Source organism: Miniopterus natalensis, chromosome 11 (genome assembly GCF_054644295.1).
Source record: "Miniopterus natalensis isolate mMinNat1 chromosome 11, mMinNat1.hap1, whole genome shotgun sequence".
Taxonomy (NCBI): Eukaryota; Metazoa; Chordata; class Mammalia; order Chiroptera; family Miniopteridae; genus Miniopterus; species Miniopterus natalensis.
The window spans coordinates 72,337,488-72,354,939 of record NC_142091.1 but is presented as its reverse complement, the minus strand read 5'-3'; the positions used below and the strand labels follow the sequence as shown (position 1 = coordinate 72,354,939).

At 56.4% G+C, this 17,452-nt stretch overlaps 2 protein-coding genes across 7 annotated transcripts in view; one reads left to right on the top strand and one right to left on the bottom strand.

The window, feature by feature from the left end:
- The window catches only part of MACROD1 (mono-ADP ribosylhydrolase 1), a 132,332-nt gene extending 128,537 nt beyond the window's left edge, over positions 1 to 3,795 (top strand). Inside the window, exons 5-11 of one of the 5 annotated variants that reach the window (XM_087821948.1) lie at positions 1,923 to 2,039; positions 2,491 to 2,612; positions 2,757 to 2,787; positions 2,889 to 2,962; positions 3,246 to 3,327; positions 3,405 to 3,458; positions 3,602 to 3,794. In XM_087821948.1, the coding sequence (XP_087678074.1) occupies positions 1,923 to 2,039; positions 2,491 to 2,612; positions 2,757 to 2,787; positions 2,889 to 2,962; positions 3,246 to 3,327; positions 3,405 to 3,458; positions 3,602 to 3,639 (518 nt within the window). In that variant the 3' untranslated portion in view covers positions 3,640 to 3,794. Of the gene's footprint in view, positions 1 to 1,922; positions 2,040 to 2,490; positions 2,613 to 2,756; positions 2,788 to 2,888; positions 2,963 to 3,235; positions 3,328 to 3,404; positions 3,459 to 3,601 lie in introns of all 5 variants that reach the window. The other 4 variants (XM_087821946.1, XM_087821947.1, XM_087821944.1 and 1 more) reach the window with 4 other exon arrangements.
- An 80-nt stretch (positions 3,796 to 3,875) lies between these two features.
- Positions 3,876 to 11,397, bottom strand: OTUB1 (OTU deubiquitinase, ubiquitin aldehyde binding 1). 2 transcript variants are annotated; one of them, XM_016216365.2, is made up of 7 exons: positions 11,325 to 11,397; positions 9,653 to 9,714; positions 9,330 to 9,428; positions 5,619 to 5,737; positions 5,349 to 5,433; positions 5,042 to 5,236; positions 3,876 to 4,908 (listed from the first exon to the last, which is right to left on the bottom strand). In XM_016216365.2, exons 1-7 carry the CDS (start codon positions 11,380 to 11,382, stop codon positions 4,711 to 4,713), a joined length of 816 nt encoding a protein of 271 aa, XP_016071851.1. In that variant the 5' UTR covers positions 11,383 to 11,397; the 3' UTR covers positions 3,876 to 4,710. The 2 variants fall into 2 exon arrangements, with proteins under 2 accessions (XP_016071851.1, XP_016071852.1); XM_016216366.2 differs by lacking the exon at positions 11,325 to 11,397 and adding an exon at positions 10,368 to 10,977.
- Positions 11,398 to 17,452: the final 6,055 nt, after the last annotated feature.

Sequence of the window (17,452 nt, the reverse complement as noted above, 5' to 3'; positions counted from 1 at the left end):
CAGGGAGATGGCAGGCAGCTGGGTGCCGAGTGGCTGACACCATTGGGCAGGCCAGGGATGTCCCAGGAGAGCTGGCTCGACACATCCCTGTGCTCACCCCCATGCGCCCTGAATACTCTGAGCAGGCCTTGCCTGGATGCCCGTTTCCCAATGCACTCTCAGGTGCACACGCACCAAACACATGCCCAGACTGTCACTATCCTGATAAAATAACAGCCAACACGCACATCGCCTCACTCGTGCCAGGCACTGGCTTAAACACTGTACATGAATTAACTCACCTTCCAGTAACCCTGGGAGGTGGCTGTCTACTCTTTACAGATGGGGCAACTGAGGTCCAGAGAGGAGGTAGCCTGTGTCACACACGTGGGACTGGAGAGGCTGGGATTTTCACCCAGCTGCCCAGCTCCTGCTGTTGCACACCGTGCTGAGTGGGCACCTGGCACCTCCACCCAGAGCAGACACACGGACCAGGATGCTGCACACTCCTGGCTATGCACCATCCTTGCAGCTCCTGGACACTCCTCTCCTCCCATGGGCTTCAGCTGCCCTTATCCCCACACAGGAGAGGAGGGGGTGAGGACCCAGTCTCAAAGCCCCTCCAGGGTTCCCCAGCTCCTCTTCCCCATTCACCCCCACTTATGGGATGCTCTGGAAAATCTCCTAGTACCAGCTCAGCATGAAGTCGCAAAATTAAGTTTCATTGGGATCCCCAGGGTACAAAAGAAAGAAGGGGGGGATCCAGCTCGTGGCCCTGGACCTGTGCTTGATGGGGCTATGATGGAGGAGAAAGGGCCTCAGTACGTGCATCTCTAAAATGGAGACATGGTGGTCCTTTCTGCTGCCCAGCATTGTGCACACCCAGCAGTTGGTGCCCACAGAGCTTCTGGTACAGGCCTGGGGAGCAGTGGGAGCTGGGGAGCTGCCAGAGGTGGGTACTGTTCTCCCTGCCAGGATGCCAACTCCAACTCGGAGGAGGGGGTCACTGTCCCAGTTTTCCAGATGAAGCAGTGGACACTCAGAGAGGGGAAAGGACTTGCCAACGTGCCCACTGGCACAGGAAGTGAGGGGCAAGCCTGGACTTGGCCCTGGCCTGCCTGAGGCTGAGCCTCTCCTCTCCCGCAGGGTCCTCTCAGGCCCAGGCACCAGGAAGAGGTGAAGCTGAAGGAGCGGCTCCTCTGAGCCTCCCGAGTTGTTTACCTGGGCTCAGGTCTCCAGAGTCTCTGGCCAGGCCCCAGAGCCGCCTTTGTTCTCAGTTTAACAAGCCCAGGCCACCTGCAATTAGTTCGATGCGCTAATGAGAAGGTTCATTATTGAGCAGGGTGTGCGCCAGGAGGTGCTGGAAGACCAGGCTCAAGGCCCCGGACTTATCTGCCACTTGTATCGAGGTGGCCTCAGTTTCCTCATCCGTAAAGTGGATCCTAAAGCTTGCGGGGCCGAGGAGCCTCGCCTGGGGAGGTCGACCCTGGGGTCGGGTGCGCGGTGCCGGCTGCCGCACCTGAGCGGAGCCCAGAGGAAGAACTTACCCCTGGCCGGGCGCGCGTAGCTGTTCGGCGGTCTGGACCCCACCGCTCCGAGCCGCCCACGTCGGGGGAGGCCCCTGCCCGCCGGCGGCCCGCCCGCACCCTGGCTACTCTGCCGGGAAAGAGCAGGTGGGCAGGGCGCGCCCCCTGCCGGCCGTACTGCGCCGCTTCCTCCGGGGCCGTGGCGGTGCCTCTCTGAGACTTGATTTCTCCTGATGGGAAACAATGGGGGGCGGGGGTGACGAGAGCAGCTGGAGGCCTTGGGAGAAAGGCGCGAGGCCAGGTGAATCCCAGCACAATCGAGGGGACTGGGACCATTCAGTTGTGGGCCTCAGGCTTCTCTGTGAAACGGGCTCGGGGGACGGAAGGAGCCCACGACTCACTGGCCCTCTCCTGCAGTGGACGGCTGCATTCACCGGGCCGCCGGGCCCCTGCTCACCGACGAGTGCCGCACCCTGCAGAACTGCGAAACCGGCAAGGCCAAGATCACCGGGGGCTATCGGCTGCCGGCCAAGTGTGAGTCCCGCCACCCCCAGCTATGGGAGCCTCGTGTCATGGTGCGGCCCCCACAGAATTGCTGGAGGCCTCCTCAGGGGCACTTCTTAGCCCTAAGTGCTGGAGCCTGCCCCTCCTCGGACACCCTAGGAGCGCGTAGAGGCTGGAGTGGGACAAGGACCTGAAAGGGAGGGGGGAAGAGCTAAGGGGCGGGACCTTCACGCACCCAGTCGCGCCCGTCTCAGCCGGGTGCACCCAGATGTGGGGAGCGGGCCTGCCTTGTCTATCAGGTGTGGATTAGGGCTCCAGAGCGCGCCTGTGCCTGCATGGGTGAGGTCCTCCCCTGGAGAGTCAAGGAACTTGGAGGAGGGAAGAGCGCCCGTTTCCTGTCCCCTCCCGGCGCAGGCTGGCGGGGGCAGAAGGGAGGACCGCAGGGAGACCCTAGCCCGCCTGACGCGGTCACCTCCCGCAGATGTCATCCACACGGTGGGGCCCATCGCCCACGGAGAGCCCAGCGCCAACCAGGCTGCTGAGCTCCGCAGCTGCTACCTGAGCAGCCTCGACCTGCTGCTGGAGCATCGGCTCCGTTCTGCGGTGAGGGCGCCGGGGGCGGGGCGGGGCGGGGCGGGGCGGGGCGGGGCGGGCGCGGCCTGGAGCTGGTGGAGGCCGCGGGGCCAAAGGAGGGGGTGGGGCGGGGCGAGAGTGACGCTCTCCCCCTTCCCTCTCCCCGCTTCCCAGGCGTTTCCCTGCATCTCCACCGGCGTGTTCGGTGAGTGGGATCAGGGAGAGGAAGGGTGGGGTTGGCAGTGGGAACTTAACCGACGACGAGGGGTGGGCCGGGGCCCAGACTCATTGTCGCCGGGTCCCCAGGCTACCCCAACGAGGCGGCTGCCGAGGTAGTGCTGGCCGCGCTGCGAGAGTGGCTAGAGCAGCACAAGGACAAGGTGAGGCCTGGGCCCAGTTGAGGCAGGAAGGGGTAGGGTGATGGGGCACATCCTGGTCCCACTAACCAACTCCATCAGTCATTGAGGGGCGCCTGGCCCACGGATCTCCTCTCCTTCCTTTCTTCCCACACCATGAACCCCTTCTGTAAAGCATGTAGCCTAGCTTGAGGGGCTCCCCAAAGGCAAGGCAGGTACCCCTGCAGGGTGGGGTGCTGGGGGGCAGTGACGAGACTCGGGAGCAGGGAAAGGGGGGCTCCCCCCTAAGCTGAACAGGCCCTGGCAGGTGGACCGGCTGGTCATCTGTGTGTTTCTGGAGAAGGACGAGAACATCTACCTGCAGCGGCTGGCCCACTACTTCCCAGTGGGTAGGTACCTGCGGAGGCGCCCACCCCCACCCCCACCAGCCCCTGCCCCGCCCCACCCACCCTGGGCCGGTTCTCAGTGTCCTCTGCCTTCCAGCCTGATGGCACCCTGCCGCACACCCTGACCAGGACTGGTAAGCAGGGCCTGGCCCGCTGTGTGGCTGCCCACTAACCTCCTGCCCACTAATACCCGCTCACCCTGGCACTCACCCCCACAGGGAGGCAGCCTGGGAAACCCAGCCCGCCACTCCCTCCAACCTCTCTGCTCTGCCCGCAGACTCCCCGGGGCCTGCTGGACCTCGCTCCCAGCTCTGAGAGGTCGCTGAAGCCTGCAGCTGGGCCTGGGCCTGGGCAGCCCCTCCTTTCCCTCCGCCCCGACCCTCAGGAGCCTTCTAATAAAGACCACCCTTGTTGCAGCTCCCGCTGTGTGAGCCCTGACTTGGTGAGGGAGGCAACCCACAGGTGTAGGCAGGGGCTCTGGCTCAAAGAGGCTGGTGAGAGCTCTCGGGGAGCTGGGTGAGGGAGGCACTGGCCAGACGATGGCAGAGGTGGGCAGCAGCACTTCACATTTATTGAGGGCCTGCCCCCCAAGGAGTTCACAGCCTAGGGACTGAGCCCCTACATGTGCTGGGGTGGGGGAGGAAAGGAGGTGAAGGCAAAAAGGCAGGCAATGCAGACACTGTGGCTGAAGCAAAGGGGGTGCAAAGCAGGCACAGGCAGGTGGGCAGGAGGATGGCAGCCTGGCAAGTCCTGCCTGGGGACCCGACTAAGCAGAGGCCTGAAGGCTGCCCTACTCCCACCAGCCCCTCCACCTGCTGAGCCAGGCCTCACCATCATGCGGGCCCTCTCTGCCCCGCGCTCCTTGACCATGCAGACCTGATGGAAAGCAGGCAGCTGGGGTCTGGGGCCCTGGGCAAGACAGCAGGATGGAGGTAGACCTATGGGGGCACAGCTTGAAGCCTTGATGGTCCTAGGTCCCTGGTTAAGTCCCCATGGAACTTCCACACTTCCATGGAAGCCCCTGGGCCAGCTAAGGAGGGAAGGAGGTTAGGCAGAATCCCAATAACCAGGAGGGGCCCTAAGAGGCCCAGCCCCTCATAACTGCTGCTGGTAGGGAGGCGTGAGGTGGACAGGTGAAAGGCCAAGAGGAACCCACCTGGGGGGGAGGGGGACAGCCAGACACATAGCATCCAGGCGGGCAGCAGCAGAGCAGGGACACGCACACAGGGCTCACCACCAGCATCCCCTTTAATAAAACGTGGAAGGTTGTATGACAGGGAAGGGGGGGAGTGAAATATGACCATTTACAACCACACAAAAACCTCTGTACATGTCTAGCGCCTGGCAGAGGGGAGGGCAGCAGGGCAGCGGCGGGCAGGGCCAGCCCTATTTGTAGAGGATGTCGTAGTGTCCAGGCCGGTAGAGAAGGTAGACCTTGGGCTCAGAGCCCTCAGGGAAGACGTGCGGGTTGGTGGTGCCGCCCTCGCCGCGGTCCATGTACTCCACCTGGATGGAGACGCTGAGTGCCTGGGCCAGCGCGATGATGTGGATGTGGTCGCTCTCCTTGCACATGGGCTCCACTTCCTGTAGCATGGGTGCAGGTCAGGGCCTGGGTCTCCGCACCCCCTCCCCATGCCCCCGACCCCAGGACGCTCCCCACACTGAGGGGAGAGAAAAGGGAGGGCCCGGAATCTGAGAAGTGGAGTGCGGGTGGCACCTGCTGGCAGAACTCCTTGACCGTCCGCCCACCCTCGATGAAGTGCTCGAAGAACTTGCTCTCCCGCTGCAGGTAGCCAGAGGTGAGCAGCCGCAGGTAGACCACCAGGTAGTCTGAGGTGCTCTGGTCATTGAAGGAGGCCAGCAGGTCAGCTACTGAGATCTGCTTCTCCACCTGCTCTATCAGGTCCATGAACTGCCACAGGCAGGGAGAGAGGGGGAGGTGAGGCAGGAAATGGGTCAACCCCGCCATGGCCAGGCCACCCACCCTCCTCTGGCAGAGCAGGCAACAAGGCAGCTGGGCTCACCGTATTGTGGAAATCCTCAATTGTGAACTCAGTGAAGCCCTGGGACACCAGGTCTTCTTTGCTCTTGGCAGACACAGCCTTGAACCTAGCGGGAAGAGGGAAAGGGAGGTGGGCATGGGCTCCTCAGCCAAAAGAATAGGAGCCCAGCCTGTTGTCTGGCCTCAGGTGGAACTGTACCGCCTAGCCATCAAGAGGGAGGAGGGAGCCCTACCAGCCCTTCATGGATCTGTCACCCACCTACTTCAGTGCCCGAGCGCCCACCCTCCTCACCTCTGCAATTCCTTGCTGTCATCCAGCAGCGCCTCCAAGTGGGAGAACCCGAAAGCTCGATAGAAGCAGTTTCCATCAGGCCTGGTCTTGCGGATGTACGAATACTTTTTGTGGAGGTCCTGCAGAAAGGCATACCCCGCCCCACCCCGTGCCCATCAACATGAGGCCAGAACCAGGGCAGGCCAAGGAGCCACCTGACAAAGGTCACGCCCAGCAGTGGCAACTGAGCTCTAAGCAGCTACCTGCCATCCTTGGCTGCTGACTCTGGTGATGGGAGTCACCTAGTGACTCACTGCCCAAAGCCCCCAAAGCCTCAGGAAACCATGACTTATGTACATACTGGTTGCATGAGTCACCAAAGTAGTCACTAGCCACTGGCCACATCTTGCTCTATGTCAGTACCTAAAACACTGCCTGGACCTGCAGGGCTGTGCATAAAAACAGGCAAGTGAACCAGTCCTTGACCAGTGAATAGTCTTTCAAACCATGAGAGACCAAGTCAAACTGGTTAGGGTGGGGGTGCACCCAGCCCCCAGGTTGGGATGAGAAAGAGCTCCCCTCAGCTCCTCCTCAACCCTGTGCTGGTGGCTCACAGGTACCACCTGTGTGATGTCTTCCGGTTTCCTCCCCAAACTCCATAGACTTTCTTCTGTCGAACCTGCCCACACAAGTGGGCCATTAGTGCTTCCTGGTAAATGGGCCTCACTCCCTGGCCTGGGCACCCTCCCCTGCGCCCTGATGGCTACTTCGTACCTGCTCCATTCTCCTTAAACCCCCATCCCAAGGCACCTCCACACTCTCTTCCCCGTGGCTTATGGATCCTGCCCTCTTCTTGTCCTCATGCCTTACTCCCACTCCTCATCCCTCTAACCTGTGAAGGTCAGAGCCACCACCAAACCACAACACCGTTCAAGACACAGTGAGTCACCTCCCAGGAGATGGTCACGACACACAGCCATCCACAGTGACTGTTATGTGAATGGCACAACCCTGCTCAGGCCTGGCACAGCTTCCACTTAACTCTCTTGATGTCATCGATCTTGGGATTTAAATGGCCTTAACTGTAACTCTTCGCCTGCCCCATCTCAGCCCTGAACTCCAATTTCAACTCATGCATCCAGCTGCCTCACCTACACCTCCGAACTACCCAGCCTGGCATGGCAGGTCCCGACTTCCCCATGCGCCTGCTCCTCTCAGCCTTCCCCTCCATCAACTACAACTCTACATTTCAGCTAAAAACCTCACGGTCATTGCCAACTTCTCCCTCACACCACATCCAATACAATACAGATCCCTTTGGCTCTATCTTGAATGCATCCAGTATCAAGCACTTCTCACTACTTAACTCTCCCACCCTGGTCCCAGGCATCAATCCACTTCCTACTGGTTTTATTGCAAAACTTCCACCTGCGCTCAGCCCACTCTCAACCCAGCCACCTGAACCACCCAGAAACCTGTTGATACCCACCATCTTCCTTCAAGTCCTTTCTCTGGCTGAGCCCCGTCTCCCACCCTCTCCTGTTCCCCACTCTGCTCCAGCTGCACTGGCCTCCACGCCACTCCTCAAACCACCCTCACACCACCCTCACTCCTACCCCGGCCTCAGGCTGTACTCTCTGCCCAGGTGGCCACAACCTGCTCCAGTGCCTCTGTCAGGTCAGTCACTCAAACCCCACCTTCTCAGTTACCCCAGCTTATTGTCTGTCTGAGCTTCATGAGGGCAGGAGTTTGTCAGTGGTAGTCATCACTATTTTCAGTATCCAAAACAGGGCCTAGCCTACCATACATGCTCATAAATGTTAAGTCAACAGCTCCTAATGCGTACAAAGAGACCAAACCACTGTAGCTACCAGGAGTTACTAGAATCCTTCTGAGCACTTTCTCCACGCCAGGCCCTTTGCTAAGGGCTCGGGTCCATTATCCTATTAATCCTCAGAGGGGCCCATTTCACAAAGCCACCCAGCTCTGCTTAGGCTCTGGCATCTAGGTGTAGGCGCCTCCCCAGGGGCAAAGGTGGGCGTAAGCACAGCAAAGACTGGGGGTGTCGGAGCTCCTGCACACACAGCATGCAGACACTTGAACATTTGCTAACTCGATGGGAAAGAACCCAAGACGCCCACCCTGTCAATCTCACCAGGGTGGCCTAAGTGTGACATGTAGGCCTTAAATAAGGGCCCCACTCCACTCACCAACCACATGGGGAAAAGACCTACAGCTTAAGCCTTGGCCATGTGCTACACACTAAGCTCAGCACTTGACCATTGTCATCTCCTTCAAGCCTCATGCTCGCCCTGGGAGGCAGTGACCTCTCCACCCAGGAATGCTCAGTGTGTTGTCCAAGATCACACAGCTGTAAGTGGTGAAGCCATGACTCAAACCCAGGTCTGTTGGACCCCAGAACCAGTGCCTTCATCTATCTCTCCACAAACCTTGGGTAAATCACAAACACCCTAAGCAAGGGGTCAGAGTAGACCACAGGCCACACACAGCTGGATCTGGCCTGCATGTGTGTTTCTGGTCCACACAACATTTTAAATTTGAACTAGCTGTCAGCTGTTAGGAACCTGGAGATCTCAAATCAAAATAATTTCTGGCTCGTCCTGGCCAGTGTTGCTCAGTGGTTAGTGTCAACCCAACCACCGAAGGGTATCTGTTCGATTCCCGGTCAAAGGCATGTACCTGGGTTGTGGTTCACTCCCTGCCTCTGGTCCGGCGCATATGCAGGAGGCAGCTAGTCAATGTGTCTCTTTCACATCAATGTCTCTCTCTGTTTCTCTCTTTCCCTCCCTCCCACCTTTCCGCTCTCTCTGAAAAAGCAATGGAAAAAAGTATCCTTGGGTGAAGATTAACAAAAAATACATAAGTAAAAAATAATAATTTCTGGCTTCTCTTGGAAAACAGATCCAACAACAATGGAGTGACAGGCATGGTCACTCCCATTTGCTCCAGGTCCTTCCACTCCCTGCTACTGGCTGATTCAGAGCTTCGGTGCCCACATTCACCATTTGACCTGGCCACCTTCAATCACCTGGGTTACCTTCCTGGCTCCTCCTTTCAGATGGAAGGTTCTAAGCATCTCTGATCTTTAGGGGAAGGGGGAGTAGCATTTACCAAACCCCCAGGCTGTGCCAATGGATACTATTTACACATACCCACTGCCACATTTCAGCCTCCCAGCTCACAGAGAAGTGAGTGGTTAAGGGACTTACATGTTTGTAAACGAAGCAGCAGGACCTGGCACAAAGGTCTGTAGGCCCCTTTTCCCCACTGCTGCCTGCCTCTCCACAAAGATCCGGGAAGCAGGCTATAGGTCATACCCCTGCCCCAAGCCTCTGTGCCCCCACCCCCACCCCGTCCATTCAGCCCCACTGTGAGCACTCAGACCATCATGCCCCACAGATATCATCTCTCTCAACCTCACAACCACCCTCAACAACCATGGGCCCATGCTTTGATCACCCCAATTTTATAAAGACCCCAAAGCTCAGACACATTGAAGAACCTGCCAAGGATATAGCTGCTATGTGGCAAAGTCAAAATCTGAATCCAGGTCTTTTGATCCCAGAGTCTGCACACTGAGAACCAGCAACAAGAGGGTTCCCCCAACACCCTACCCTCTAGGAGGCCAGGCCCAGCAAGGAGTAGGTCTGAGCAGGCCTGCTCCTGCTCCTGTCCCCAGGGCTCTTCCTGCCCACTTGGCTAGGCTCCCACCTTGATCTTCTGTTGATAGATATTATCATCCTCAGCATACTCCTTGTACAGGACCGAGAGCTCCAGCCGCTCTGATACCAGAGGATTCTGCACAGCAATCTGCGGAGGGGAGGAAATCCATTATGCTCTGGCACGTGGCTGGAGTGACCTCCACCTAACAGCCAGAACACCTAAACGAAGGGTGCTGGGCCAGTCACCCAGCGGCACAGGCATCCAGTATCTAGCACAGCTTGGAAAGGAGAGGGCTTCCAAAGTAGAGAAAAACAGGCCTCAGGCCCAGCCTATGCATCCCCATAACAGGGCCACTGGCCACAGCCTCTCACCTCTTGCTGAATTCGGTCCTGCTGAGCCATGATGGCTTCATCATAGGCAAGACAGTTAACACCTGGAAGAAGGAAAAAGGCCAAGGATTACAGTGGGGCCTTGCTAGCTCCACTCTAGGGAGCTGGACCAAGGACAAAAGCAGCCAGCAGAGCAGACTTAGAATCAGGAAGCATGCATCTTATACCCTGTTCCACCCAACTGTGTGATCTTGGCAAAGCCCTTCCCCTCTAAGGCCTGTTTTCTCACATTTAAAATGCAGAGGCAGAGGCGATCACCCCAAGGTGTGTCTTCCAGCTCTAACACCCCTTTCCCCTGCCCTCCAGCTTTCTAACATCACTTCCCAGCAGCCTGGGAAAGCTCTGGGGCTAGGCAGGGTCTCCTGGGGAAAGTAAGAGGAGGAGGCAGAGTCCTGGGCTGGATGAGAGCTTCCTGTGAGCCTGCCCTTTACTTGACCACACCCTTCCTCCTGCAGTTCTGTGTATTCTTAATGGTGCCCATTTCACAGATAAATGCAGACAGATGAAGTAACCTGCCCAAGGTCACAACTAGTCAAGACTTGTGATCAAACCCAGGTTTGCCTAATTCCGAAGGTTTATTAGCTCTTCACCATAATACCTCTTCTCTGCCACCTCACTGCAGAGAACTTTCCTCAGCTGTAAAAAGGAGCCAATACCGCCGTCTTCCTCCCCTCAATGAAATATCATGAGATGGTACCTTTGAGGCACACTCTGAGCAGCTACTGGTGAGAAGCCAGGAGCAAGGAATTCTGGTCCTGGCTTCTTCTTAACTTATGTGATCTTGAACAAGTCCCTTCTGGGGGCGTGGGTGTCCCAGTGATCAGTCCCTCAAGTGTGCGGTTCGAATGGGGCAGAGGGGTATTTTAAGGCCAATACTTTGGGGCCTGAGTATTCCGGATCCTCAGCTGCGCCTCGACCCATTCCCTTCAGTGCCCTGCAATGGGGCTGTCCCTCCCACCCAAAAGGCCTACTTAGTTTCCAGGGCCTAATTCGTGGGTGAAAATGGAGAGAGTGGCACCATTTTGAAAGGTCCAACTCTTCAGAAATCTAAGAATACAATGCCCAGGCAGGCGGAAAGGGGCTGCAAGGCCAGAAGAGGGGGCTCTGCCGGAAACGCAGGCTGCAGCCTCCAGGCGCACACACACCGCGGCCGCTCACACCCCCCGCCGCCCGTAGCATCCCCAGCGGCCGCCCAGTCCTTTGTGCTCCGCGGCCCGGTGTAACACGATGCCCTCCCGGGCGCGGGCTGCTCGGGGGAAGGCGGGTGAGTGGTGGGCGCCGACATAGGCCTCCGCCTGACTGCAAAGACCTGGGCGGCAGGGCTGGGGACCCAGGAGCCTGGCGCCAAGGGGGCTGAGCGGGGGGCCGGGCGGGGGGCCGGGCGGGGGGCGGGGCGGCCCAGGCCCCGCCCCGGGCGCGCGTGACGGGGAAGGGCCGCGGGCCTGGGCCCGCTCCGCCCGCCCGGCCGGGGGTCGCGGCGGCGGCTCCTTCTATTGTGAGGGGGAGGGGAGGCGGCGGCAGCGGTGGAGGAGAAAGGGGCCGTTCGCGCGCTACGCCCCCGCCGCCGGCCGCCCCGCCCCCCGCCTCCTCGGGAACCAGCGGTCCGGCATCGCCCCCGGTAGCCCTGGTCGGATGGTCTTCCCCGAGTCGGTACCTTCGGCGTCGCTGCCCAGCGGCTCCTGCTTCTGCTGCTGAGGTTCCTCCGCCGCCATCTTTAAACAGCGCCGCACTGCTGACTGCTTCCGGGTTATCAGTTGTCCTTCTCCGGAAGAGAGCCCCTCCTCGTGACCTTCCTTGGCAACGCCTCTAGCAACGGGAGCCCCAGGTAGCCGCCTGCGGGGCTCGCAGTTCCCGCTGCCGCCCGGGCTTAGGGGCCCAGGCCTTTGAAGGGACGGGTGCCCCGCCCACCCTCCACCCGCGCACCTGCGTGGCTCAGTCTTCCCAGATTCCCAAAGCTCCCGCTGCTGAGAAGAGCCTCCCGGAGGCAGTAGTTTTCTCTGGAGTTTGAAACGAGGAGTGTGTTACTGAGATAAGTAGGAAGGTGAAATTAGAATCACCCAAGGCAACATTCCTGCGGTGGGCTCCAGAACTCAGGGCTGGTGATTGCAGTGAGGAGCACCTGGCCACTCAGATCAGAGCCCCGGACCACCGCCTCTCCCTGAGCCTCAGTTCTGAGCGGGCTTTGGTGTCCTGCTTCTGGCAGGGAGAACAGGTCCCTTCGGGTCAAGGCCAAAGTGTCAGGACCTAACTCCGGACCCTGCGCACTTCTCGTTATGAGAAAAGCAAGGTCTTTTAAAAAGCAGGGAGTTGATAAAAATGAAAAACAGATTTGTGGCTTCCAGGGGTTAAGGAGGGGGTTGGGGGCCAGAGGAAAGGGTGAGATTGTAAAAGACACAGGAAGGATCCTTGTGGAGATGAAAACATTCTGTATCTTTGTGTGTGTGTGTTACTGATTTTTAGAGAGGAAGGGAGAGGGAAAGAGAAAGAGAAACATCTGAGAGCAGAGCATGATCAGCTGCCTCCTGCATGCTCCTCACCGGGGACTGAGCTTGCAACCTCAGGCTTGTGCCCTAACCAGGCAACAGAGCCACACTGGCCAGGGCAAAACATTCTGTATCTTAACTGTATTTGAATATCCTGGTATATGCTGTATTAGAGTTTTGCAAAATAATACTAATGGGGGAAACTGCAGAAAGGGTACACCGATCTTTCTGTGTAATGCGAAAATTGCCTGTGAATTATCTAAAAATAAAAAGGTTACGAAGTGGTAAGGCCTTGGATGCTTAAGATACTCAGAGAGGTTACAGTCAGTCTGGGGCTTGTTCCTGACTTTTCCCTATTTGAGGGCCTTTTTCATGACAGTGCAGTAGTGGTCTTTCAGCACTTGAGGAGGCTGTGCCTGAGTTCCAATCAGACCCTTCAGTTCATGACAGTACAGGAGTGGAATGTGACCGAATGTGTTCATGAGCTTTGCCCAGTCCTAGAGCAGGTGCATTGGTGCCCAGGCTCACCACACAACCCCGGGTGACCATCCCACAGCAACACTACAGATGTCAAACCTGTGTCCCGGAAACATTGCAAATTACTATTTATTGGATCATTGAGCCTTGAGGTTTCTTCCAAACACAAGAAAGCAAAGGATCCACCCAATTTGGACCTTATGCCTACCAAACTGTTCATTCCTTTTCCAGAGTTTAACAATGAAATCTGTAACTGCCAATCAGCTCTTCAGTTAGTAGAATAGAATTGGTATTCTATGAAGAGCTAATAAGGCAGTTGACAAAAACATGTTATTAGGCTTTTCAAAATCTTGAAAATAGCTATAGGACAACTCCTACCTCCTACCCCTTACTTCAAGGGGGGAGTCCGTGGCAGGGGAGGGAGCGCAGTGGGAGCTGAGGCTGGGACTCATGGTCAGGACAGGGAACACAGCTGCTCTGGAGTCAGAAGGAATCCCCGTGCTGGACTGACTGCCAACACCAAGTAAATACCTCCCTCCCAAGGGCCTGGGGCTTGAAGAAAAAACCTGCACCCTCATGTACAAAAGGCCTGTAAATGAGGGTCCTTTCTCCAATCTGCTGCCCAGTCCTCCCCTTTTTGTCAGGCAGAATAGCAAGGGGGAAACTGTGGCTCTTAATCCAGCCCAGGGTGCTCAACTTTTTTTTTTTAATTGATTTTAGAGAGAGGGAGAGAAAGAAAAACATTGATGTGAGAGAGAAACACCCATCAGACCAGGAATCGAACCTGCAGTCTGGGCCCTGACCTAGAATCAAACCTGCTGCCTATTGGTGAACTGGATGACTCTCCAACCAACTGAGCCACATGGCCAGGGCGTAGGGTGCTCAACTTTTGCCCACTTTTTTCCATGTCAGTTCATTTTATGATTAATAACTTCTCTTACCCTCATTCCATGGTCAATGTTACTTTTACCAGTTTAGGGTTTTGGGTCTCTATCCTGAAACATTTAAAGCCCAACTATACATTTGCCAGGAGTTACCAGCCTAGCTCCAGACTTTTCTCTGCCTCCCAATGTGCCAACCCAGAAATGGTCTGGTGCTGCTACCTCTGGCTGGAGAGGTCTGTAATGAAACAGGCAGCACTGGCGGTGTGGCGGTGTGGCGCAGGCTGCTGTTGGATACAGTTGCAAAGGTGACAGCAACCCAGGGCTTTCTTTTCCATAGCACTGACATGACACAGATACCTCCTCACAGCCCTGCTTGCTTGCAGTGTGTTGGGACTCCACATCCATGTCAGCTGGATTCTGTCAGGTGGAGGGAGAAGAGACCCCATACTAGGACCCAAGGACTGTGAAACATTGGCCTCAGAGAAAAAGCTTACAGAATGGCACAGAGGTCCTAAGGCGGCCACATGGCTGCCAGGCCGACTCAACTTCTTCCACCTCTCAGGGGAGAGGGCGAAGGCAGCAAGGACATGGCACAGGCCCTAGGACAGCCACAATCCTCACAAGAAGGCCATGGTCAGGAACAAGCCTCAAAGGTGAGCCAAAGATGAGGGATCGGTGATCCTTTCTAAGGCCAGCTTGGGAGGCAGGCAGCTCCCCAGATGGGAAGAGTGGGGGCATGCCTGGCCCCAAATGAACCTCTGGAACTGACACTGCAGAACCCACAAGGGGCTCTAGGCAGCTGGCTCCAAAACCAGAGGCCCAACTGATGAAGCGTAGCAGGGCTGTTCCTGAGGGCTGCTGGCTGGGTTGATACTTGCCTGCAGGGCCCAGGCCACCTAAGGCAGAAAGTAAGGAGGGGATGGGCAGAGGCTGCAAAGAGAACCACCACCACCCCAGACTCAGCACCTACACTCCTCTGGGCACTGTCCTCCTGTAAATGCCTCACATTCCAAAATATCTCAAGGGAGAGGCGCCAGCCCCTCCCCTGGGAGAGCTCCAAGCACCAGAATGATGCATTAATTCCCTTACTGCCATCATTAGCAGATTGCCACAAACCTAGTGGCTTAAAACAACGCAAATGTTTAACTTCACAATTCTGGAGGTCAAAGGTCTGGTATGGGTTCCACCAGACAAGAATAACATATCTACGGCTGTGTTTCTTTCCGGAGGCTCTAAAGGAGAATCTGCTTCTTACTCATGCAGGCTGTTGGCAGAATTCAGTTGCTTGCAGCTGTGAATTGAATCTTGTTCTTGCTATTACCTGAAGGCTGTCCCCAGTTCCTAGGGGTCACTGCATTCCTTGGCTCGCAGCCCACTTTCTCCATCTTCAAAGCCAGCACAGGCAGGCAGGCAGGCAGGCGGGCAGAGTCCTCATGTGGCACTTCTCAGATGACCATTATCCACCTTCCTGTCCATTGTCCACCGGAAGGGTTTGTGTGATTAGACTGGGCCCATCAGATCATCTTCCATCTCAACATGTTTAACTGTAATCACATCTGCAGAGTCCCCTTTGCCATGTAAAGTGGCCTATTCACAGGTTCCAGGGACCAGGGTATTGACATCTTTGGGAGGACATAATTCTGCTGGCCACATCACCTTCATTGAAAATCATGAAAATTGAGGCCAGGAGGGGCTAAATGACTTGCCCACCGTCATAGTAAATAGCCAAACTAGGCCTCAAAGCCAGGCTTCTGCCTCCCAGTCCACTGCTCTCAACATTATAGTATCTGCCATGACTGCAGCCTCCCCTCGCCCAGCATGCACAATTGGCAGACACCCAGTCCTCCAGACTCATCCAGCTGACAGTCCCCCCCACACACAGAAAATGCTGGTTGGGAGTACACGGAGCCTTCTTTTATCTATAGGGGATGACCCCAGCGCACCTGATTTGGTTGGGGATGAAAGGGACTCTAAAAAGTCACCAGATTTCAGGTCTAGTTGCCACACTAAGAACCAAAGGGAGAATGGGGTTCAAGCATGACAGGTCACTTGCACCCCAAACTCTCCCATCCACCCCCAAGTGTATGACCCTGCCCGTGTCCACATAAGCTGCGGGACCAGCAGGTTAAGGGAGAACAAGGGCTGGAGGAGCTGTTAGGCTTGATGACTTTCTCAGACCAGGGTTCTGAAGGACTTGCCTATAATCACTGGCTTCTCATCAACTGTAATCACATCTGCAGAGTCCCCTTTGCCATGTACAGTGACTTATTCATGGTGGCTTGAGATGTACAGCTTTGGGCTGGGGTAGTCCTCCTAGAACAGGGAGACTGCTGTCCCTGAGAGTTCCAGGGACACAAAATGGGGGACACCCAATTAAAACCCTTGGCAGGACAGTGGAGTTACCAAAACTTAAGACACCTCTCCTCTCCTCTCCCAGGGTCACATTCTTGCTACATGGCAGCCCTGTGGCCTAATCTGTGTCCACAACCAACCTAAGCTAGCAGCTTGGAGCTCTCTGCTTGAGATGTGTCAACAGGAAAGCCTCCGGGTAAAGTAGGGGACAGGGGTGACCCAGTTGTTTGGGAGGTGATAGCCATGAGGCCCCTCCCCCCAAAGACAAGGGAGTTATTGAGTTACCTGCAGGTGACAGGTGGATGTCCCTTCCTCAGCACCCCAGCCTGGCTTGGTTGGCCCTTCAGGTCCTACGTGGGCTCTCCTACTTCCGTGGCCAACATCCCAAACTGTGAACACCTCTCAGCATTCAAAGCCCTGCCCCTTCAGGCCCAGACACAAAGGCTTGCTTGTGTGGAAAGAAACAAGCCTTTTAGAAGGCAGGCAAACAACTCCCCACCCCTCAAGGAAGCAGCCATGGGCAAAAGCTGAACTTGCCACAGTATCCAGGCACTGGGTCCCACAAGCATCACTGGACACCACACAAAAAGATCAGGAAAGATTAGACAAAGAGTAGAACAGGGTCCACCTTGAGCTTCTGTAAACATAATTCAGGAAACAATAGCCCTGCAGAAGAGGGTTTGAGGAGATGTGTGTTGATACCCAGGGCCCAAAACCAACCATACCCTAGAGCCCATCAGCTCTCACCTGGCAGCATTGCCTTCAATCCTTGCCCCAGGAGTCCTAACAGCCTCAGCTCCACAGGGGACATTGAACCTGTGTCTGTTCAGAAATCACCCATGTCACCCCAGCAAAGAGAAGCAAAGGAGAGCTAAAGCTGTCCTCCAGGGGTGGGGACAGCAGGACTGAGGGTTCCTTCCAGACACTGGAAGTCAGGATTCTAGCTCAGTGTGAAGTACTTCCCAGCTCAGGAGCCTCCCCCATGCCCCCAAGAAGGGCCCTAGGGATGAGGAACAGCAAATTCCCCAAGCAAAGGAAGAAACAGAGAAGCAGCAAAAAGCCAGTCGGTCCATAAGCATTTACGGATATAATTGTAAAAGTTAAGGGGCCCTGGAGTTGACATAAAAAAGCAAGACACTGTAAAGTACCCCACCCTCCAACTAGGAAGGGCAACAATGCCTGAGAAATGGTTGGTGCCCACCAACGGAGGACAGGGAAAGCCGGCCCCATAGGAACAAGGCTTCCAGCAGCAGAGTTGGTACCAATGGGATAGACACAAACACATGGCCTTGAGCTTGGCAAAACCAAGGGTGCTAGAGAAGGTAAGCACAAAAAGCTGCCCAATGACAACAGGCTTTGTTTACTCAAGTAGCCAGAAAACATTTCAACACACAAAAGCATGCAAAGAAAAGAGCACTCCCTGACAGCAGGGAAAATGGCTGAGCACGCATAACCTACCACTGGACAGTCAGCCAGCGGGGACATGAAGCCAGCCAAGCCCTCTTCTCCACACCCCCACCCAACACCAACCTCAGCTTAAGTATGGAGGCAAAAGCCCAGGTCAAAGGCACGATGAGTTTCTGAAG